Below are 24,148 nucleotides of genomic sequence, written 5' to 3'. Positions count from 1 at the left end.
TCCACAGCCCTCTGTGGCAATGAATTCCACAGACCCACCACTCTCTGGCTGAAGAAATTTCTCCTCATCTCTGTTCTAAAGTGACTCCCTTTTATTCTAAGGCTGTGCCCCCGCGTCCTAGTCTCCCCTGTTAATGGAAACAACTTCCCTACGTCCATCCTATCTAAGCCGTTCATTATCTTGTAAGTTTCTATCAGATCTCCCCTCAACCTCCTAAACTCCAATGAATATAATCCCACGATCCTCAGACGTTCATCGTATGTCAGGCCTACCATTCCTGGGATCATCCGTGTGAATCTCCGCTGGACCCGCTCCAGTGCCAGTATGTCCTTCCTGAGGTGTGGGGCCCAAAATTGCTCACAGTACTCCAAATGGGGCCTAACCAGTGCTTTATAAAGCCTCAGAAGTACATCCCTGCTTTTGTATTCCAAGCCTCTTGAGATAAATGACAACATTACATTTGCTTTCTTAATTACGGACTCAACCTGCAAGTTTACCTTTAGAGAATCCTGGACTAGGACTCCCAAGTCCCTTTGCACTTTAGCATTATGAATTTTGTCACCGTTTAGAAAATAGTCCATGCCTCTATTCTTTTTTCCAAAGTGTACAACCTCGCACTTGCCCACGTTGAATTTCATCAGCCACTTCTTGGACCACTCTCCTAAACTGTCTAAATCTTTCTGCAGCCTCCCCACCTCCTCAATACTACCTGCCCCTCCACCTATCTTTGTATCATCGGCAAACTTGGCCAGAATGCTCCCAGTCCCAGTTCATTGTGAAAAAATTAGTTTTCCGGATTCCAATGAAAGAGCAGCCCCTGCTCCGTTACTGTGACAGGACAACATCAGCAGGATCACTTTGCAAAGAGTTTTTGCTACGGCTACAAGATCACGTTGCTGAAAGAGGTGGATTTAGTAACTTAATGGTTAGAGCGGTAGCATTTTAAGATGTTAATTTCCTGGTCCAGGTACATCCAAAGCAAAGACAGATTTACAATGACAATCCCATCCCGACTACCCTGCCTCTACCAAGATCTCTGACCCAACGGGCACTGATACTGAAGTGCGGTATGATATCTGTCAGATATGGGGAGATAGTGGCACAGTGATATTGTCACTGAACTAGCAATCCAGAGATCCAAGGTAATGCTCTCGGTTCAAATCCCGCCACGGCAGATGGTGGAATTTGAATTCAATAAATAAACCTGGAATTAAGGATCTAACGATAATCATGAAACCATTGTCGATTGTTGGAAAAAACCCATCTGGGTCACTCGTGTCCTTTAGGGAAGGAAATCTGCCGCCCTTACCTGGTCTGACCTACACGTGACTCCAGAGCCACAGCAATGTGGTTGACTCTCAAACGCCCTCTGAAATGGCTGGGTGATACACTCAGTTCCAGGGCAAAGGGGCAGCTAGACTCGCTAGACTATGAATCCAGAAACTCAGCTAATGTTCTGGGGACCCGGGTTCGAATCCCGCCACGACAGATGGTGGAATTTGGATTCAATAAAAAAAATCTGGAATTAAGAATCTACTGATGACCATGAAAACATTGGAAAAACCCATCTGGGTCACTAATGTCCTTTAGGGAAGGGAATCTGCCATCCTTACCTGGTCTGGCCTACATGTGACTCCAGAGCCACAGCGATGTGGTTGGCTCTCAACTGCCCTCCAAGGGCAACTAGGGCTGGGCAATAAATGCTGGCCAGCCAGCGACACCTATGTCCCACGAAGGAATAAATAAATGAATAAATTAGGGATGGGCAATAAATGCTGAACGGGTGAAGAAAAAGGACAGAAAGTGGTGACAGAATGAGTTGTTATCTGTATGGACATTTGGGGAGAGCTACTGCAGTGAACTGCACTGGGACCTTCACCTTGGCTCACAGTGCATTCCAACCTAGAACTTGAAGGTACAGGCTCAATATTTTAAATCTACTCCATATTTTGCCAGCACTGCGCCCTGTTTATTTTGTTTAAGCTGTTTCGCAGGATGACAGCTTGCTGCAATACTAACTCCCAGTCTTTTGTAATACATTCAGCCAAACACTCAATGGAGTGTCCAGTGACTTACCCTCCCTCTACATTCCCTTCCCTCAAACGCAAAGGAACCCAAAATCAGTGCAAACCTCCAGGAGTCTGTTATACCCCCATAGGGAGCGGCACGGTGGCACAGTGGTTAGCACTGCTGCCTCACAGCGCCAGGGACCCGGGTTCAATTCCCGGCCTTGGGGCACTGTCTGTGCGGAGTTTGCATGTTCTCCCCGTGTCTGTGTGGGTTTCCTCCGGGTGCTCCGGTTTCCTCCCACAGTCCAAAGATGTGTGAGTTAGGTCGATTGGCCAGGTTAAAAATTGCCCCTTCGAGTCCTGAGATGCGTAGGTTAGAGGGATTAATGGGTAAATATGTGGGGGTAGGGCCTGGGTGGGATTGCGGTCGGTGCAGACTTGATGGGCCGAATGGCCTCCTTCTGCACTGTAGGGTTTCTATGATTCTAAATTGCCCCTTAGTGTCCAAGGATGTGCAGGTTAGGTAAACTAGTGGAATAAATATATGGGGTTAATAAAGGCCCGAGTGGGATGCTGAGTTGGTACAGACTCGATGGGCCGAATGGTTTCCTCCTGCACTGTAGAAATTCTATACAAAGTGTACAGGAATATCTCGCAGCCATTTGGTCAGCTTGGCTGCCCACTATTAAACTCTGAGCCGAATGTTTAATCCCAGATGCTCTTCGTGCTTCTTCTCAGGAGCAGCAATATTGCGAGACCCCCCCCATCCCCCACCCAAGTCCAGCACTGTTCAGAGCTCCCCTGCCATGTCCGTGGCAGCACCACCACAGCAAGGCCTGCAGTGCACCTTCAAGATCAGGCTTCTGCAGAGTGAATAGGTATGGGTGGCAAGTACCTCCATCCCAGGGAAGCCCCTCCATCCCAGGAAAACCCCCACTCTGTGAGCTCACTAGGGTGACACTCAGCCAAACCTGCAGCACCTGCACCATGGAATCATAGAACGCTACAGAGCAGAAGGAGGCCATTCGGCCCATCGAGTCTGCACCAACCACAATCCCACCCAGGCCCTATCCTTATAACCCTGTGCATTTACCCTAGCGAGTCCCCACGATACTAAGGGGCAATTCAACATGGCCAATCCACCTAACCCGCACATCTTTGGACTGTGGGAGGAAACTGGGGCACCCGGAGGAAACCCACACACACACACACACACACAGAGATAGTGACCCAAGCTGGGAATCGAACCCGGGTCCCTGGCGCTGTGAGGCAGCAGTGCTAACCACTGTGCCGCCCACTGCCCTCGTCGACCAGCTGGACAAGCCTCAAGAACGGTCAGCGGTGAAAACGTGCCGGGGTATTTAACTCTGGAGAAACTATGATGGGATCACCGCCACTTGATGCTGACTTGAGACTTTGAAAATCAATTCTCTCGAGACATGGGTGACCGCTGGCAAGTCCAGCATGTATTGCTCAGCCCTTGTTGGTCTAAACAGAACGCAATGGCTGGCTAGGACGCTTCAGAGGTTTGCTGAGAGTCAGCCATGTTGCTATGGACGGTTATGTAGGCCAGAGCAGGGCAAGGCCGGCAGGGATCCTTTCTCTGATGCCAACTTAGTTGAGATTTCTTAATGATAATCCCACAGCTTCATGGTCACCTTATTAAAATACCGGGAAGAGTAAAAAAACAGTAAAACTGTACACAGGGGACACTGAATTCTCCGCTAATGATTGTGGTTGGGATTTACTGTAGTACTTCCTCTTAGCCATGTGAAAGTGACTGTAGGCTGGGTGTCCCGGGCAACTTCCCCTCACAGATCCACAAGGACCTCCAGACGCTCACCAGGGTAACCACACAAGAGAATCTCTGCCACCATGCTGCTGGAACCTTCCTTCAATCCACGGAAGGACTAAATGGCTCGGAACTATTGGCTTAACTGACCTCTCAGTACGGGCAGGAGGCAGGGTACTCGAAGACCTCAAAAGTAAATCATTTTAGACATGGAACGAGACAGAGCCACAGCTAACAGAGACAGCCTTACCGTCCTTATGCACTCGCATTGCAGACGCAGTGATGTCGGTTGTCACGTTGAAATATGGGATCCACAGGTCCTGAGGGGTAAGGGGGAAGAGGGGGAAGGAGAGGCGGGGGTGGCAGAGAGCGAGGGGTGGGGGTAGGGGAGAGACAAGAAGCGTTATGACACGTGAAAAGCTGTGGTAGTTTCTACTTAGCTCAGTTTAAATTTTTTTTAAAGTTTAAAGTTTATTCCTTAGTGTCACAAGGCTTACATTAACACCGCAATGAAGCTACTGTGAAAATCCCCTAGTCACCACACTCTTGTTCGGGGACACGGAGGGAGAATTTAGCATGGCCAATGCACCCTAACCAACACGTCTTTCGGAGTGTGGGAGGAAACCGGAGCACCCGGAGGAAACCCATGCAGATACGGTGAGAACGTGCAGACTCCACACAGACAGTGACCCAAGCCGGGAATCGAACCCAGGTCCCTGGTACTGTGAGGCAGCAGTGCTAACCACTGTGCCACCGTGCTGAATGGCTGGTTAGTGAAGGAGAGATTCCAACAACACGGGTTCAATTCCCATACTGGTTAAAGTTATTTATGAAGGCTCCGCCTTCTCAACCCTGTCCAATCTTTCTCAAACTTGCCCGAGGTGTGCTGATCCTCAGGTTGAATCAGCAGCAGTCGGCTCTCCCCCTCAGAGGGGAGGGCAGCCTCTGGTCATCTGGGACATTACATTTAGCAGCAAACACAGCACATTGGAGATCTTGGTGCAGCCGGGAGTTCAGGAGCTATTTGTATTGGATGGGAGTAGCTGGTTAGTGTCCCCATGAGACGGTGGAACGCAGCTCAGCAAGGGTACCCAGAGGGGAGGCCAGGAGAATCCAGTGGGACACAGTGATCTGGAGGGGGCAGATTTAATAGCAACAGACACTGGATAAACACCTGGGAGCAAACGGCAGAGCAAAGTGCTGCAAAAAGAACCAATTGGATAGCTCGTTCAATGAGCTAGCACAAGCACAGTGGGCCAAAAGGCCTCCTGCATGCAGTACTCGCGACTGATTCCAGCTACTGAGACGCAGAGGGTGACAGAGCAGCGCTCTGAGACGCAGAGGGTGACAGAGCAGCGCTCTGAGACGCAGAGGGTGACAGAGCAGCGCTCTGAGACGCAGAGGGTGACAGAGCAGCGCTCTGAGACACAGAGGGTGACAGAGCAGCGCTCTGAGACACAGAGGGTGACAGAGCAGCGCTCTGAGACACAGAGGGTGACAGAGCAGCGCTCTGAGACACAGAGGGTGACAGAGCAGCGCTCTGAGACACAGAGGGTGACAGAGCAGCGCTCTGAGACACAGAGGGTGACAGAGCAGCGCTCTGAGACACAGAGGGTGACAGAGCAGCGCTCTGAGACACAGAGGGTGACAGAGCAGCGCTCTGAGACACAGAGGGTGACAGAGCAGCGCTCTGAGACACAGAGGGTGACAGAGCAGCGCTCTGAGACACAGAGGGTGACAGAGCAGCGCTCTGAGACACAGAGGGTGACAGAGCAGCGCTCTGAGACACAGAGGGTGACAGAGCAGCGCTCTGAGACACAGAGGGTGACAGAGCAGCGCTCTGAGACACAGAGGGTGACAGAGCAGCGCTCTGAGACACAGAGGGTGACAGAGCAGCGCTCTGAGACACAGAGGGTGACAGAGCAGCGCTCTGAGACGTGCAGGGTGACAGAGCAGCGCTCTGAGACGTGCAGGGTGACAGAGCAGCGCTCTGAGACGTGCAGGGTGACAGAGCAGCGCTCTGAGACGTGCAGGGTGACAGAGCAGCGCTCTGAGACGTGCAGGGTGACAGAGCAGCGCTCTGAGACGTGCAGGGTGACAGAGCAGCGCTCTGAGACGTGCAGGGTGACAGAGCAGCGCTTTGAGACGTGCAGGGTGACAGAGCAGCGCTCTGAGACGTGCAGGGTGACAGAGCAGCGCTCTGAGACGTGCAGGGTGACAGAGCAGCGCTCTGAGACACAGAGGGTGACAGAGCAGCGCTCTGAGACACAGGGGGTGACAGAGCAGCGCTCTGAGACACAGAGGGTGACAGAGCAGCGCTCTGAGACACAGAGGGTGACAGAGCAGTGCTCTGAGACACAGAGGGTGACAGAGCAGCGCTCTGAGACACAGGGGGTGACAGAGCAGCGCTCTGAGACACAGGGGGTGACAGAGCAGCGCTCTGAGACACGGGGTGACAGAGCAGCGCTCTGAGACACAGGGGGTGACAGAGCAGCGCTCTGAGACACAGGGGGTGACAGAGCAGCGCTCTGAGACACAGGGGGTGACAGAGCAGCGCTCTGAGACACAGGGGGTGACAGAGCAGCGCTCTGAGACACAGGGGGTGACAGAGCAGCGCTCTGAGACACAGGGGGTGACAGAGCAGCGCTCTGAGACACAGGGGGTGACAGAGCAGCGCTCTGAGACACAGGGGGTGACAGAGCAGCGCTCTGAGACACAGGGGGTGACAGAGCAGCGCTCTGAGACACAGGGGGTGACAGAGCAGCGCTCTGAGACACAGGGGGTGACAGAGCAGCGCTCTGAGACACAGGGGGTGACAGAGCAGCGCTCTGAGACACAGGGGGTGACAGAGCAGCGCTCTGAGACACAGGGGGTGACAGAGCAGCGCTCTGAGACACAGGGGGTGACAGAGCAGCGCTCTGAGACACAGGGGGTGACAGAGCAGCGCTCTGAGACACAGGGGGTGACAGAGCAGCGCTCTGAGACACAGGGGGTGACAGAGCAGCGCTCTGAGACACAGGGGGTGACAGAGCAGCGCTCTGAGACACAGGGGGTGACAGAGCAGCGCTCTGAGACACAGGGGGTGACAGAGCAGCGCTCTGAGACACAGGGGGTGACAGAGCAGCGCTCTGAGACACAGGGGGTGACAGAGCAGCGCTCTGAGACACAGGGGGTGACAGAGCAGCGCTCTGAGACACAGGGGGTGACAGAGCAGCGCTCTGAGACACGGGGTGACAGAGCAGCGCTCTGAGACGCAGAGGGTGACAGAGCAGCGCTCTGAGACGCAGAGGGTGACAGAGCAGCGCTCTGAGACGCAGAGGGTGACAGAGCAGCGCTCTGAGACGCAGAGGGTGACAGAGCAGCGCTCTGAGACACAGAGGGTGACAGAGCAGCGCTCTGAGACACAGAGGGTGACAGAGCAGCGCTCTGAGACACAGAGGGTGACAGAGCAGGTGTGATTAACTGGCTCCGGCTGGTGGGATTAACCGCCTTTAAACTGATCTGTTTGCCTCGAACCGGCTCCTCTATTCTGCTTGAACGGTGAGTTTGGCAACTTTAGATTCTGAACTTTCTCCTCCATCTTAAACCCCCCCTTTTTTTAATATATCCTGTACGCGCATTGCCTCATTGCAAACCCATTCACACATCTCCCCCTCACACCCAGCCGTTTGCTTTCTGTTCTTAAGGTTATGACTTGTTGCAGTTTCTACAGCGCTAACACATCCTCCCTCCCTCCAGTCCTGATGAAGGATTGAAGCGTGGCCTCTGTTTCTCTCCTGGTAGTGGCTGGCAGGCCGGCTGAGTTTCTCTGCTCCTGTTTCAGACTCCAGGGTGTTTTTGCCCATTTCCATCTAATTTGCCCTGGCTCCCTGCCCTGTAACCGTGAGCAGGCCAAGCGAGCTGGGCTGAGTGGGTTTATGTACAAGTACAGTGCTCCCCTGCCGAGCACACTGGCCAAAGGCCGTGTGTCCCTTTCCCTCCCGGGAGGGAGCCGGTTCGGGTTCAGAGCTTACCTCAATTTGTTTGTCCTCAAAGACATCAGCAATGCTGGTGTTGAAGGCCGAGCCGGACAGCATGGAGGTGATGGGGTAGGTCAGGTCTAACACGGTTTTGAAGACAGAGTTCATCGCCTGTGGAAAACAGGGAACATTTTTTTTTATTTGTTCCTGTGTAATGTGCGTCACTGGCCGGGCCAGCATTTATTGCCCAGCCCTAGATGCCCGAGGGTAACTGAGAGTCAACCACATTCTGTGGCTCTGGAGTCACATGTAGGCCAGACCGGGTAGGGACGGCAGATTTCCTTCCCTAAAGGAACCAGATGGGTTTTTCCAACAATCGACAACGGTTTCATGGTCATCAGTAGATTCTTAATTCCAGATTTTTTTTATTGAATTCAAATTCCACCATCTGCCATGGTGGGATTCGAACCCGGGTCCCCAGAACATTAGCTGAGTTTCTGGATTAATAGTTCTAGTGATAATACCACTAGGCCATCGCCTCCCCATTCTCAGTTACATCCATGAAACACTTGGTTAAAATATCTAAACTCTTTCCTCACCCAGTGCCCTAGGGAAGTGCTTATTGGTTAATGTATGAGGAGGAATATGACTCATTATTACAGACCAATGGGCCTTTCCCGTTCTGTTTGTATTCATTGATGGGACATGGGCCTCGCTGGCTGGGCCAGAATTTATTGTCCATCCCTAATTGCCCTTGAACTGAGTGTCTCACTCGGCCATTTCAGAGGGCAGTTAAGATTCAACCACATTGCTGTGGCTCTGGAGTCACATGTAGGCCAGATCGGGTCAGAATGGCAGATTTCCTTCCCTGAAGGACATAAGTGAACCAGATGGGTTTTTCTGACAATCGGCAATGATTTCACGGTCATCAGTCGATTCTCAATTCCAGATTTTTCAAAAATTTAATTCAAATTTCACTATCTTCCATGGCGGGATTTGAACCTATGTCCCCAGAACATAGAAACATAGAAACTCGAAGCAGGAGGAGGCCATTCGGCCCTTTGAGCCTGCTCCGCCATTCATGTTGATCAGGGCTAATCATCAAATTCAATAACCTGATCGCCCCCTTCCCCCAAATCCTTTGATCTCTTTAGCTCCGAAAGCGATATCTAATTTCTTCTTGAAATCACACAATGTTTTGGCCTCAATGACTTTCTGTGGGAGTGAATTCCACACATTCACCACCCTCTGGGTGAAGAAATTTCTCCTCACCTCAGTTCTAAAAGGTTTACCCCTTATCCTCAAACTGTGACCCCTAGTTCTGGGCTCCCAAACAATTGGGAACATTCTTTTTGAATGCACCCTGTCTAACCCTGTTAGAATTTTATATGTTTCTATGAGTTAGAATAGAATCCCTACAGTATTCCAACAGGACTAGACAGGGTAGATACAGGGAGGATGTTCCCGATGGTGGGGGAGTCCAGAACCAGGGGTCACAGTCTTAGGATTTGGGGTAGACCATTTAGGATGGAGGTGACGGGACATTTCTCCACCCAAAGAGTGGTGAGCCTGTGGAATTCATTACCACAGGAAGTAGTTGATGCCAAAACATTGAATGTATTCAAGAGGTGGCTGGATATAGCACTTGGGGCGAATGGGATCAAAGGTTATGGGGGGAAAGCAGGATTAGGCTATCGAGTTGGACGATCAGCCATGATTGTAAAGAATGGCGGAGCAGGCTCGAAGGGCCGAATGGCCTCCTTCTGCTCCTATCTTCTATGTTTCTATGTATCCATTGATGGGTCATGGGCTGGGCCAGCATTCGTTGTCCATCCCTAATTGCCCTTGAACTGAGTGTCTCGCTCGGCCATTTCAGAGGCTGGTTAAGATTCAACCACATTGCTGTGGCTCTGGAGTCACATGTAGGCCAGGCCAGGTAAGGATGGCAGATTTCCTTCCCTAAAGGACATTAGTGAACCAGATGGGTTTTTCTGTCAATTGACTATGGTTTCATGGTCATCCGTAGATTCTTAATTCCAGATTTAAAATTTTTTAAAATTCAAATTCCACCATCTTCCGTGGCGGGATTCGAACGTTGGTTCCCAGGACATAGAAACAAGCAGCAGGGATAGGCCATTCGGCCCATCGAGCCCGATTGTAAAATACTGTCAGAGACAGTGATTGAAAGAGATGATATTAACATTGCAAGATAGGTTGAAGAAATGGTTGGGGGAATACTGGGGTGAGACTGCCGCCTGGGATTGGGGTGGCTGCATCTCCCATGTAGCAATTTACTTCCCAAATCTTTCCCCACTGTGACCCCATTTTGAGGGTGAAAGTTCACAAAGGCGGCATTGGCCAAAAGCATTGGGAGGTATCCGGTGGGAAGTGGGTCGGTCTTTGGGGTCGGACAGAGAGAGGACATGTCCCCTTCATGCTCTGCCTCTATTCTTTAGCGGTTTGTATTTTTGTGACAAGTACGTAATCGGTTTGTGCCCTTAGAGACACAAACTGATTACGTACTCCGGATATTTGCATCAAATTCAAAGCTTTCCCATTGGATTCGATTAATTTTGCCTTAAATTTTCAGACCAGTCAGTTTAGTCCTGCCTGCTTTTGCCGCAATGAACATTTTTTAGCCCAGCGCCATTATCTGGAACGGTTTCAGTTCGAAAGTATTTTTTGACCACAAGTATTACTTCATTCCAGTTTGACATAGAAGCAGTTAAATCATCCAACATTACAGGCGTTTGCTCTCAATGAGGTCTCTGATGCTGCCGTATGAGCAATGTGGAGGATAAATGGATGTAAATCTGGGAACGCGGACTGAAACTCACGTTTGCCCACTCTCTGGCTCTCTGCTTGGTCCTCACTGCACTCCGCTCCTCTGCATACAGCGCCCCAATAAATGAACCAATGGAAGTTCCTCCAATAATATCGACTGGGATCCCAATCTCCTCCATGGCCTTCATCACACCCACGTGTGAGCAACCCCTGGAGAAAGAGGGAGAGGGGGAGGGAGGCAGGGAGAGGGAGGGAGGGAGAGGGAGGCAGGGAGAGAGAGAGAGAGAGAGAGAGGGAGGAGGTAGAGAGGGAGAGGGCGCAGGGAAGAGAGAGGGAGAGGGAGGCAGGGAGAGAGAGGGAGGGGTGGGCAGGGAGAGGGAAAGGGGTAGAAAGGCATCAAGCTTTATTGTACACAAATATTTAACTTCTGATTTACTTCATTTGACACTAAGTTGGACTTGGGTTCGATTCTGGCTTGAGTAACTGCAGAGTCTGCACGTTCTCCCCGTGGGTTTCCTCCGGGTGCTCCGGTTTCCTCCCACAGTCTGAAAGACGTGCTGGTTAGGTGTGTTGGCCGTGCTAAATTCTCCCTCAGTGTACCTGAACATGCGCCGGAGTGTGGTGACGAGGGGATTTTCACAGTAACTTCATTGCAGTGTTAATGTAAGCCTTACTTGTGACACTAATAAATAAAAAAAACTTTAATGTCTATCAAAGGTCACTGGACTGAGGACATCCGCCCAAAGCCAGGACGGATATGAACAGACCAGGTGCCGGGACGGGAGGTCTTTGCACAGGCGGAAAGTGGGAGGATGGAGTGAGAACTCAGCCCCTACATGTGGGTCAACCAGTGACGGACACATTCAGGGAATGGTGAAGGAAACTCGGTCAGGACTGTGAGCTAGATTTTGAGATACATGACAAATCCAAGATATTTTGCCACTGCATTTAAGTACATGCTCCGAATTTCTCAGAAGACTAAGGAAATTCTGGTTGCATTACAGCTCGGAATGGCTCCTGCTCTGCCCAAGACCGCAAGAAACTACAAAGGGTCGTGAATGTAGCTCAATCCATCACGCAAACCAGCTTCCCATCCATTGACTCTGTCTATACTTCCCACTGCCTCGAAAAAGTAGCCAATCTAATTGAGGACCCCACGCACCCCGGACATTCTCTCTTCCACCTTCTTCCTTCGGGAAAAAAATACAAAAGTCTGAGGTCACGTACCAACCGACTCAAGAACAACTTCTTCCCTGCTGCCGTCAGACTTTTGATTCTGCACTCTCTCGTTTCCTTCTCAATGAATGGTATGCTTTGTCTGTATAGCGCGCAGGAAACAATGCTTTTCATTGTATACTAATACATGTGGCAATAATAAATCAAATCAATTTCCCAAAGAATTGGTGCTGGAAAGTGTGTTTCCATCGTTAAAATAGACAGTGTGTGACTGAGTGAGTGTGCATGCTAACTCAACAGGAAAGCACTGAATAACCATGGGTGGTAAATGGGGTATTGAGTCAAGGTGTTGTGTAGCCATCTCCAGTCGCTGCCTCTCACTATTATTGAACTCTCCAGGTTATAACCTTTCTCTGGTTACCTGGCTCCACCTCCTCCAAGCACCAACGCGATCGTATTCCCGGTGAGGATGCGAGCCAATCGGGAGAAGTCACTGTGTCGATCAGGCGTTTTGAGAAATAGTTTTTCGTACATCTCCCTCTGAAACAGGAATGATCATTACTACCTTTCCCATTGAACCCCCAACTCCCCAGAACCGATATTCTCCCATCGCAACTCCAGTCCACCAGTTACCCACCCCCACTGCCAAATTCCTGAATCCATCTCCCCCCCAGTCACTCACCCACAATAACTCAGTCATTCCCATTCCCCTGCCCTCTTCCAGTCTGCACTCGCATCACTAACCAAACCCAGTCCCGCGCTCCCATCACCCAAACCCAGTCCCACGCTCCCATCACTAACCAAACCCAGTCCCGCGCTCCCATCACCCAAACCCAGTGCCGCGCTCCCATCACTAACCAAACCCAGTCCCGCGCTCCCATCACTAACCAAACCCGGTCCCGCGCTCCCATCACTAACCAAACCCGGTCCCGCGCTCCCATCACTAACCAAACCCGGTCCCGCGCTCCCATCACTAACCAAACCCGGTCCCGCGCTCCCATCACTAACCAAACCCGGTCCCGCGCTCCCATCACTAACCAAACCCGGTCCCGCGCTCCCATCACTAACCAAACCCGGTCCCGCGCTCCCATCACTAACCAAACCCGGTCCCGCGCTCCCATCACTAACCAAACCCGGTCCCGCGCTCCCATCACTAACCAAACCCGGTCCCGCGCTCCCATCACTAACCAAACCCGGTCCCGCGCTCCCATCACTAACCAAACCCGGTCCCGCGCTCCCATCACTAACCAAACCCGGTCCCGCGCTCCCATCACTAACCAAACCCGGTCCCGCGCTCCCATCACTAACCAAACCCGGTCCCGCGCTCCCATCACTAACCAAACCCAGTCCCGCGCTCCCATCACTAACCAAACCCAGTCCCGCGCTCCCATCACTAACCAAACCCAGTCCCGCGCTCCCATCACTAATCAAACCCAGTCCCGCGCTCCCATCACTAACCAAACCCAGTCCCGCGCTCCCATCACCCAAACCCGGTCCCGCGCTCCCATCACTAACCAAACCCGGTCCCGCGCTCCCATCACCCAAACCCGGTCCCGCGCTGCCATCATCCAAAACCCGGTCCCGCGCTCCCATCATCCAAACCCGGTCCCGTGCTCCCATCACCCAAACCCAGTCCCGCGCTCCCATCACCCAAACCCAGTCCCGCGCTCCCATCACCCAAACCCAGTCCCGCGCTCCCATCACCCAAACCCAGTCCCGCGCTCCCATCACCCAAACCCAGTCCCGCGCTCCCATCACCCAAACCCAGTCCCGCGCTCCCATCACCCAAACCCAGTCCCGCGCTCCCATCATCCAAACCCAGTCCCGCGCTCCCATCACTAACCAAACCCGGTCCCGTGCTCCCATCACCCAAACCCGGTCCCGTGCTCCCATCACCCAAACCCAGTCCCGCGCTCCCATCACCCAAACCCAGTCCCGCGCTCCCATCACCCAAACCCAGTCCCGCGCTCCCATCACCCAAACCCAGTCCCGCGCTCCCATCACCCAAACCCAGTCCCGCGCTCCCATCACCCAAACCCAGTCCCGCGCTCCCATCACCCAAACCCAGTCCCGCGCTCCCATCACCCAAACCCAGTCCCGCGCTCCCATCACCCAATTCCAGTCCCGCGCTCCCATCACTAACCAAACCCGGTCCCGTGCTCCCATCACCCAAACCCAGTCCCGCACTCCCATCACTAACCAAACCCAGTCCTGCGCTCCCATCACTAACCAAACCCAGTGCCGCGCTCCCATCACTAACCAAACCCGGTCCCGCGCTCCCATCACCACCCAAACCCGGTCCCGCGCTCCCATCACCACCCAAACCCGGTCCCGTGCTCCCATCACTAACCAGACCCGGTCCCGTGCTCCCATCACTAACCAGACCCGGTCCCGTGCTCCCATCACTAACCATAACCCGATCCCGTGCTCCCACCACCACCCAAACCCAGTCCCGCGCTCCCATCACCCAAACCGGTCCCGCGCTGCCATCATCCAAAACCCGGTCCCACGCTCCCGTCACCCAAACCCGGTCCCGCGCTCCCATCACCCAAAACCCAGTCCCGCGCTCCCATCACCCAAAACCCGATCCCATGCTCCCATCACCCAAAACCAGGTCCCGTGCTCCCATCACCCAAAACCCAGTCCCGCGCTCCCTCACCCAAAACCCGGTCCCGCGCTCCCATCACCCAAAACCCAGTCCCGCGCTCCCATCACCCAAAACCCAGTCCCGCGCTCCCATCACCCAAAACCCGGTCCCGCGCTCCCATCACCCAAAACCCAGTCCCGCGCTCCCATCACCCAAAACCCGGTCCCGCGCTCCCATCACCCAAAACCCGGTCCCGCGCTCCCATCACCACACAAAGCCACTCCAGCGCTCTTGCCCACACACACTTACCAATTTCTGGAGGCTCCGACGCGAGAAGATCCTGCGAGGACACTTGATGTGGAAGTGGCCAGAACACCAGCTCCTCATGTTCAGCCATTCCACAGTCCGGGAAGGGCTGGGCCCATCTTCCTTGTGCAAAAGGATGAGCTGCTTCAGTGCTCGGACAGCTGTGTTCTCCAACATCTGCTCCAGCTGCACATGGGGAGAACAGAGGAATATAAATTCTTGGTGCACCTACCAGCGGTGCAGAGCCAGACTCAACGCGAGAGAGAAACGGATAGAGAACAGCAAGAGTACATCAGAAGAATGGTACCTGTGTAAGATGGCACATTATTGGAAGAGCATACTATGTCTCAGTCCACATCAAACCTTTGTCTGTTATGTGGCACACCTGGCTCCAAGTACAAAATGGGATGTTCCAGGTGCTCAAATCTACCTTTTTGACCAATCTGGTCACTCCTCCCAAAAGCTTGGCGCATGAGGAGCATTTGAGGACTCTGGATCTGTACTCGGAGTTTAGAAGGATGAGGGGGGATCTAATTGAAACTTAAAGAATACTGAGAGGCCTGGATAGAGTGGACATGGAGAAGATGTTTCCATTAGTTGGAGAGACCAGCATGCGAGGGCACAGCCTCAGAGTGAAGGGATGACCAAGATGAGGAGGATTTTCTTCAGCCCGAGGGTGGTGAATCTGTGGAATTCATTGCCACAGAGGGCTGTGGAGGCCGGGTCACTGAGTGTATTTAAGACAGAGATGGATAGGTTCTTGATTGGCAATGGGATCAAAGGTTACGAGAAAAAGGCCGGAGAATGGTGTTGGGAAACTTATCAGCCATGATTGAATGGTAGAGCCAATCGATGGGCCGAATGGCCTAATTCTGTTCCTAGATCTTATGTTCTCTAATATCTTCTTTGGCATAGCGGCATATCAGATCTTTATCTGATTATGCCTCTGTGAAGCCCCCGGGACAGTTTCTGGTGTTCAAGGTGCCTACAGAAATGCAAGTTGCTGACTCTCCAAACTAGCCTGTACATGGTTTAAAAATGTTCATTGTTTGGCGTGTACTCTCGTACATGTGGCACGGTGGCACAGTGATTAGCACTGCTGCTTCACAGCGCCAGGGACCCGGGTTCGATTCCCGGCTCGGGTCACTGGCCGCGCGGAGTCCGCACGTTCTCCCCGTGTCTGCGTGGGTTTTCTCCGGGTGCTCCAGTTTCCTCCCACACTCCAAAGATGTGCGGGTTAGGTGGATTGGCCATGCTAAATTGCCCCTTAGTGTCCCAAGATACGCAAGTTAGGGAGATTTGCTATTAAGGGAAAGGGCGGGGGAAGAGTGCCTGGGTAAAATAGTCTGTCAGATAGTCAGTGTAGGCTTGATGGGCTGAATGGTCACTTCTGGCATCATCAGATCCTGTAGGGATTCTATGATTTTATAAGGATTGTACGACCCTGCGGGGATTCCATGATTCTGTAGGGATTCTAGAGGGATTCTATTATCCTGTAGGGATTCTATGATTTTGAAGAGATTTTACAGGGGTTCCATGATCCTATAGGGATCCCGTGATTCTGCAGGGATCCCGTGATTCTGCAGGGATCCCGTGATTCTGCAGGGATCCCGTGATTCTGCAGGGATCCCGTGATTCTGCAGGGAGTCTATGATTCTACAGGGATTCTATGCTTACCTCTCCCAAGCTGGGCTCCTGATCTCCTAGTCCGACGATAAGGATGCAGTCGGCTTGTCGAATGCAGCGTTGCGTCCAGGGTGTCATGCCATAGTCAGTCTGGTACAAGACGATCCGATGGATGTCCTCTTGCTGGGCCAGCCAGCCCGAGAGACGGTATTCGTGGATGCTGCATAAAAGGAGACAGAAAGGCAACGGCCACAATGCAGTGTCGGTGATAGCACGCCCGCAGCTACACAAGGCGATGGGAGAGACGCTGGGTACTCAGATTGGAACCACAAAGGGTACAAGCTCCCAGGAGAGTGAGGGGGGACCTGATTGACATCTATAAGATCCTGAACCGTCTCGACAAGGTGGACGTGGAAAGGATGTTTCCTCTTGTGGGCGAGTCTGGGGGGCACTGATTGAAAATTATGGGTCACCCTTACAGGACAGAGGCGAGGAGAATTTTTCTCAGAGAGTTTTGCCATTCTGGAACTCTGCCTCAGAATATTTTTAAGGTGGCGGTCGGTAGATTCTTGTCGGACAAGGGAATCAAAAGTCATCAGGGGTAAATGGGGAATGTGGAACTCAACACAAACAGATCAGCCATGAACTTACTGAATGGCAAAGCAGGCTCAAGGGGCCAAATGACATCACCATCAAATCATGTGACCTGCTCTTAAAGCAATCATGCAACCACTTAAATATATATAATCCCTCACCCTTTAGTTGTAGCGAGAAACCACAACCGAATCTAATCAATCTCAAATCAGGTCCCACTAGATACCAACTCAATCCAAAAACTAGCAATGCTTGTACAGATTAAATGATATTATCCGACAAATCCTTATGCCGCACTCTTACCTGTCCAGAGCTGATGCACCCAGGCGCTGCCTAATGATATCACTGGTCATCAGTAGTGTGGGGCCTGTCAAGTTAGAGAGAGAGCAGGTCAGAGTTATTGTCAATGTGCACATTAGCTCTTTAGGGTAAACGGGGCAGCATTGGAGCGTCTTGAGGCAAGAAAACTGGCGAGAACTCCCCCCCCCCCCTCCAACACCTGACCGCAGAGACCTCTGCTAAAGGAAGTCATGTACAAGGACACTGGGTGAGGATGGATTGGACACGCCACTAATCACCGCGTGATTGAAGTACTCCAGACCCACAAGTGGTTGACACTTCGCCGCTCTCTGAAATGGCCGAGAAGTCCAAGGGCAATTAGGAATGGGGAATAAATACTGAGGCCGCCAGCGACTCCCGCGAATGAGTAATTTTTACACAGCATTCCCGAAGGGACACTGTTTCACTGTTGTTAACGTTCTTGTGTCGATAGGAGTTTCGGAGACCCATGCTCAGATTAAACCCGACGCCTTTAGCGAGTGACAAAGGCTGACAGAGGCCCGGGAACCTGCGCTGGGTACCGGACTCCCACTGACCGATTGCATTGAGTGCGTGCGTCAGCTCCATGGTGAAGGCAGCAATCGGCACCTCGTCACAGACGGGAAGCACAGCCACAGTGGAAAGGTTGCTGGTTGGGTTCGTCACGTCTGCGCTGCTCGCTGTTGACAGTCCAATACCAGTGCCTGAAAAGAATCGAGACACACAAAAACAAGCTCATTATGGAATTTCACAGTAACCACATTGCCGTGTTCATGTAAGCCTTACCTGTGATTAATAAATAAACTTTACTTTTAAAGCCAACGCCTCTACTTTCTCAGAAGACTAAGGGAATATGGCATGCCCGCTACGACTCTCAACAACTTTAACACATGCACCATAGAAAGCATTCTTTCTGGTTGTATCACAGCTTGGTATGGCTCCTGCTCTGCCCAAGACTGCAAGGAACTACAAAAGGTCGTGAACATAGGCCAATCCATCACACAAACCAGCCTCCCATCCATTAACTCTACCTACACTTCCCGCTGCCTCGGAAAAGCAGCCGGCATAATTAAGAACCCCACGCACCCCGGACATTCTCTCTTCCACCTTCTTCCATCGGGAAAAAGATACAAAAGTCTGAGGTCACGTACCAACCGACTCAAGAACAGCTTCTTCCCTGCTGCTGTCAGACTTTTGAATGGACCGACCTTGCATAAAGTTGATCTTTCTCTACACCCTAGCTATGACTGTAACACTACATTCTGCACTCTCTCCTTTCCTTCTCTATGAACGGTATGCTTTGTCTGTATAGCACGCAAGAAACAATACTTTTCACTGTCTGTTAATACATGTGACAATAATAAATCAAATCAAGTCAGATCAGTGGGGATGGAGATTTATTTACGGGATATGGGCGTCGCTGACTAGACCTGTATTTACTGCCCATCCCTAATTATCCCTCGAGAAGGATGTGGTGAGCTGCCTTCATGAACCTTTGATTCACTACCCCAAAGTGCAGTGGATGCTGGGACAGTGAGTAAACTTGAGGAGTTGGACAGGTTTTTAATTGGTTATGGGGAGAAGGGTTATGGGGAGAAGGGTTATGGGGAGAAGGGTTATGGGGAGAAGGGTTATGGGGAGAAGACAGGAAAATGGGGATGAGGAGCATATCAGCCATGATTGAATGGCGGAGCAGACTCGATGGGCCGAATGGCCTAATTTTGCTCCTATGTCTCATGAACTTATTAACACCGGACACACAGGCACAGCTCTACCTTTACCTACACAGTGTATTTAAACACAAAAATATAAATACCTACATATATCATCACAGTGTTCCCATGAACTTGCTGCCCTTGTCCCTTGGAGGTGGCAGAGGTTGTGGGTTTGGAAGGATCTTACTACACCTACTAATGGAATTACTGCAGTCCCTCACAGCACCCCCCAACCATTCACTCCATGCGGATGACTTTACTATTCCAAGAGTCCTGAGGCACAATTTCATAAAAAACTTCACTATCATTTGTTCTCAACTGGCTTTTGTTTTCGGAAGTTGAATGTTTCCGATTGCTCGAGTGGGCCGAGGGCATGGTGAGGTGGCAAAGTATCGGACAGCACAACACCGCTCACCTCTAACCTCACAGCGCTCTGGACAGCCGGGCACCAGTCGATGGGTGTCAGCTAAAGCTGCTGGCTCCTGGTGGAGCTCGGCTGACGTACTACCCAAGTTCTTATGTTCCAAGGAGGTTGCCGAGGTGGGAAAGGAGTCAAAAGGAAGCAATTGGACACAGGTACTTTAGGTTTGAAATGAAGTCAGGGTGCCGGGGCTGAGGGCGTACCTGGGAATGTCCCGTGGACTTGCTGCAGATTCCCCAGGATCTTCTGACCCAGCAGATGAATCAGCCGCGTCACCACCTACAATCCGAAACAGTTCGACAAAATCATTTAGCATTCGTCACGTAAAGGTCTTCACAATTCGGGAAACCTGTGCTCCCTAAACTTGCTCTATGGAACAGTTTGTGCGCGAGCTGGCTACTCCCCATCCTTGTACATAGCAACAGCATCTTCAGTGAGGACTATCAATCACTGCTCTGAAGCCTCATCAACCCCCCTCACCACCTCACCCCCCCCCACCCCTCACCACCTACTCCTCCCCCCCCCACCCCCTCCCCCCCAACCACCTACTCCTCCACCCCCAACCCCTCACCACCTACTCCTTCCCCACCACCCCAATCTCCCCAGTGTCGCTCTCAAGGACCCAACTTTTTTGTCGTCTGCTCTTTCTCATCTTCCTGCTATCCCTCAGTGACATCCCCCGAAGACACGGGGTTAGGATTCTGCGCCACTTCATCACCTCCGTTGACCATGATGGCATGGTGGTACAGCGGTTAGCACTGCCATCTCTCAGTGCCAGGGACCCGGGTTCAATTCCCGGCTTGGGTCACTGTCTATGCAGAGTCTGCACATTCTCCCCGTGTCTGCGTGGGTTTCCTCCGTGTGCTCCGGTTTCCTCCCACAGTCAGAAAGACGTGCTGGTTAGGGTGCATTGACCGTGCTAAATTCTCCCTCAGTGTACCCGAACAGGCGCCGGAGTGTGGCAACTGGGGATTTTCACAGTAACTTCATTGCAATGTTAATGTAAGCCTTACTTGAGACAAGAATAAATAAACTTAAACTTTTTGCGGAAGCGAATTCCACAGCTCTAAGGGAAAAAAACGTTCTCCTCATCTGGTCTTAAAAGGGAGACCTCTTGTTTTTAAAACCATATCCCCCAGTTCTAGTAACCCCCACCCCGCTTATCTAAAGTTAGCCAGCTGTTCATAATAGGGGCTTGAGCAAGCTCGGCGAGTCCTCGAGCAGAGGATCACCGAGAAAACTGGAGCGCCCTTTAGGAATGGAAGACACAGATAAGGACTGTGTCTTTAATGAGGCCATCAACTTGCCAAAAACATCAGAATGGGACTCGGAGATAAACATCACTCCTAGAATCATAGAGTCATAGAATTATAGAATCCCTACAGTGCAGAAGGAGGCCATTTGACCCGTTGAGTCTGCACCGACCACAATCCCACCCAGACCCTATCCCCATAATCCCACTAATCCCCCAACTCTAAGGGGCAGTTTAACATGGCCAATTAACCTAACTTGCACATCTTTGCAATATGGGAGGAAACCAGGTGCTCCGGTTTCCTCCCACAGTCCGAAAGACGTGCAGGTAAGGTGGATTGACCATGTTAAACTGCCCCTTAGTGTCAGGGGGACTAGCAGGGTAAATGCATGGGGTTATGGGGGTAGGGCCTGGGTGGGATTGTGGTCAGTGCAGACTCGATGGGCTGAATGGCCTCCTTCTGTACTGTAAGGATTCTATGAATCTATGAAACTGTATATTTCAGAGAGCTATATACAAGTCATGGGGAGAATGTGCAGACTCCACACAGACAGTGACTCAAACTGGGAATCGAACCTGGGTCCCTGGCGCTGTGAGGCAGCAGTGCTAACCACTGATGCCGTCTTTGAAGGTCTCCCACCTACCCTTGTGACCTTAAGGCTAGAGTTTTTTAATTAATCTTTACAGGAGCTGGGCGTCACTGGCTGGGCTGGCATTTATTGCCCCCCATTTCAAAGGGAATTTGAGAGTCAATGCATCGCTGTGGGTCTGGAGTCACATGTAGGCCACACTGGGTAAGATTTCCTTCTCTAAAGGACATTAGAGAACCAGATGGGTTTTGACGACAATCGACAATGGTTTCATGGTCATCAGTAGACTTTTAATTCCAGATTTTATCGAATTCAAATTTCACCATCCGCTGTGGTGGGATTGGAACTCGGGTCCCCAGAGCATCACCCTGGATCTCTGGGTTATCAGTCCAGTGATAATACCACTGCCTCCCCACAATGTGCCCCAGTAAAGTGCGTGGGCACGCCCACACATTCCAACATATTTGTTAGGGCTGCAGGAGGAACAAGGTTAAAACAGAACCTGTTGAGAGCAATGGAAACGGGATTTCCGCTGACTGTGTGTGACATTCCCTCGAGCAGAGCGAAACCCGGCCTATTCCTTTCCAATTGCTTCACGGGTCTGCAAACCTCCCAGTGCCAGGACAACGCAAAGAAAGCGGACAGTCACTGCCATCAGTGAGATAACCCTGGGAGCTTCCATTCCCACTAGTGAGGATACAAAGCAGCAAACTATGGTGGAGTTATGAGCATCCTCTCTGTGCCATTGTGTCACCTATTTCTAAATGGATGACATAATGGCACAGAACACCAGAGAGGATGCCCGGCACAGTGGCGCAGTGGTTAGCACGACTGCCTCACAGCGCCAGGGACACAGGTTCGATTCCTGGCTTGGCTTCATTGTCTGTGTGGAGTCTGCACATTCTCCCCGCGTCAACGTGGGTTTCCTCCGGGTGCTCCGGTTTCCTCCCACAGGAGGAAGACATGCGGGTTAGGTAGATTGGCCATGCTAAATTGCCCCTTAGAGTCAGGGGGACTAGCTCGGGTAAATGCATGGGGTTATGGGGATAGGGTGAGATTGTGGTGGGTGCAGACATGGGCCAAATGGCCTCCTTCTGCACTGTAGGATTCTATGAATGCATGAAACTGTACATTTCAGACACCCACGAGCTGAGACAAGAGGATATTTGGAACTCTGCCAAAGGGAGCTTGACGTACTTTACGGAAACCAGTGTGAATGTTGCTACCCACCTGAGGATATCTCCTCTTGATATTATTCAGTGTTCCCTCTGGGAGCTTGGCCAGTTCAGAGTCACGAACAGCATGCATCGTGGTGGCTCGGGGCTGGTGCGTTAGGGCTTCAACCTGAGGAGGAAGCAAAGAAAGATCAGCTCCAAAACGACCTTTAAATTACAAAGAGGGGGCAGCGGATGGGCGGGGAGAGGAGCCTCGGGTCAGGCCAGCTCCTCCCAATACAAACGCGATACCTTGGGCATCATAACAGATGCACCTCACACCCAACACCATAACTAGGTGATTTCACTGGGATTTATTCAGTCCGAGTGATGCGTGGTGTAAAACTGGATTGCCTAAAACAAACAATCTCTTCCAAATGGTTTTGAGAATTTTTATCCAGCGGCCCAGCTGAAGTGAAACCATTTATATTTCAGTCAGCTCATCAAAACTAGACGTCTGGTCTCAATAAAATGCCGTTCACGTTACTTCCCAAAGGGTCGATATTACAGCACATCAAACACACACAAAGACAGAAAATGCCTGAGGCATTGAACAGGTATTTTGTGTCGGTCTTCACAGTGGACGACACAAATAACATGCCAAAAATTGATGACAGGAAGGCTATGGCAGGTGAGAACCTAGAAACTATTATGACGAAAGAGATAGTGTTGGGCAAGTTAATGGGGCTAAAGGTAGACAAGTCTCCTGGTCCTGATGGAATGCATCCCAGGGTACTAAAAGAGATGGTGGGAGAAATAGCAAATGCACTAGTGGTAATTTACCAAAATTCACTGGACTCTGGGGTGGTTCCCACAGATTGGAAAACAGCAAATGTAACGCCGCTGTTTAAAAAAAGGAGGTAGATGAAAGGCGGGTAACTATAGGCCGGTTAGCTTAACTTTAGTCGGGAAAATGCTTGAATCTATCATCAGGGAAGAAATAGCGAGACATCTGGATAGAAATTGTCCCATTGGTAAGATGCAGCATGGGTTCATGAAAGACACATCATGTTTGACTAATTTGGTGGAATTCTTTGAGAACATTACATGCGCAGTGGACAATGGGGAACCTGTGAATGTGGTGTATCTGGATTTCCAGAAGGCATTTGGCAAGGTGCCGCACCAAAGACTGCTGCATAAGATAAAGGTGCACAGTTTTATGGGTAATGTATTAGCATGGATAGAAGATTGGTTAACTAACAGAAAGTAAAGAGTGGGGGTAAATGGGTGTTTTTCTGGTTGGCGATCAGTGACTAGTGGTTTGCCTCAGGGATCAGTGTTGGGACCGCAATTGTTTACGATTTACATAGATGATTTGGAGTTGGGGACCAAGTGAAGTGTGTCAAAATTTGCAGATGACACGAAGATGGGTGGAAGAGCAAAGTGTACAGAGGACGCTAAAAGTCTGCAAAGGGATATAGATAATCTAAGTGAGTGGGCGAGGGTCTGGCAGATGGAGTACAATGTTGGTAAATGTGAGATCATCCACTTTGGTAGGAATAACAGCAAAATGGACCATTATTTATATGGTAAAAAATTGCAGCATGCTGCTGTGCAGAGGGACCTGGGTGTCCTTGTGCAGGAATCTCAAGGAATTGGTTTGCAGGTGCAGCAGGTAATTAAGAAGGCAAATGGAATTTTGTCCTTCATTGCTAGACGGATGGAGTTTAAAAACAGCGAGATTATATTGCAGCTGTATAAGGTGCTGGTGAGGCCACACCTGGAATACTGTGTACAGTTTTGGTCTCCTTACTTGAGAAAGGATATACTGGCACTGGAGGGGGTGCAGAGGAGATTCGCTAGGT

General features: G+C 51.2%; 2 protein-coding genes across 2 annotated transcripts in view; both read right to left on the bottom strand.

The window, feature by feature from the left end:
• The window catches only part of pnpla6 (patatin-like phospholipase domain containing 6), a 199,900-nt gene that overhangs the window by 60,246 nt on the left and 115,506 nt on the right, over window positions 1-24,148 (bottom strand). The window contains exons 20-29 of the mRNA XM_078235102.1: window positions 22,360-22,473; window positions 19,491-19,566; window positions 17,709-17,855; window positions 17,137-17,200; window positions 16,291-16,459; window positions 14,617-14,799; window positions 12,142-12,260; window positions 10,598-10,754; window positions 7,815-7,931; window positions 4,052-4,121 (exon numbers count right to left, since the gene is read on the bottom strand). Of these exons, the coding sequence (XP_078091228.1) occupies window positions 4,052-4,121; window positions 7,815-7,931; window positions 10,598-10,754; window positions 12,142-12,260; window positions 14,617-14,799; window positions 16,291-16,459; window positions 17,137-17,200; window positions 17,709-17,855; window positions 19,491-19,566; window positions 22,360-22,473 (1,216 nt within the window). The remainder of the gene's footprint in view (window positions 1-4,051; window positions 4,122-7,814; window positions 7,932-10,597; window positions 10,755-12,141; window positions 12,261-14,616; window positions 14,800-16,290; window positions 16,460-17,136; window positions 17,201-17,708; window positions 17,856-19,490; window positions 19,567-22,359; window positions 22,474-24,148) is intronic.
• Window positions 12,417-13,313, bottom strand: LOC144507600 (uncharacterized). The gene has a single exon (XM_078234755.1). The coding sequence runs from the start codon at window positions 13,311-13,313 to the stop codon at window positions 12,417-12,419; it is 897 nt and encodes a 298-aa protein (XP_078090881.1).

This window comes from Mustelus asterias, chromosome 19, assembly GCF_964213995.1.
Source record: "Mustelus asterias chromosome 19, sMusAst1.hap1.1, whole genome shotgun sequence".
Taxonomy (NCBI): domain Eukaryota; kingdom Metazoa; phylum Chordata; class Chondrichthyes; order Carcharhiniformes; family Triakidae; genus Mustelus; species Mustelus asterias.
Note: the sequence above shows the minus strand (reverse complement) of the source record. Positions and strands in the feature narration are given on the sequence as shown.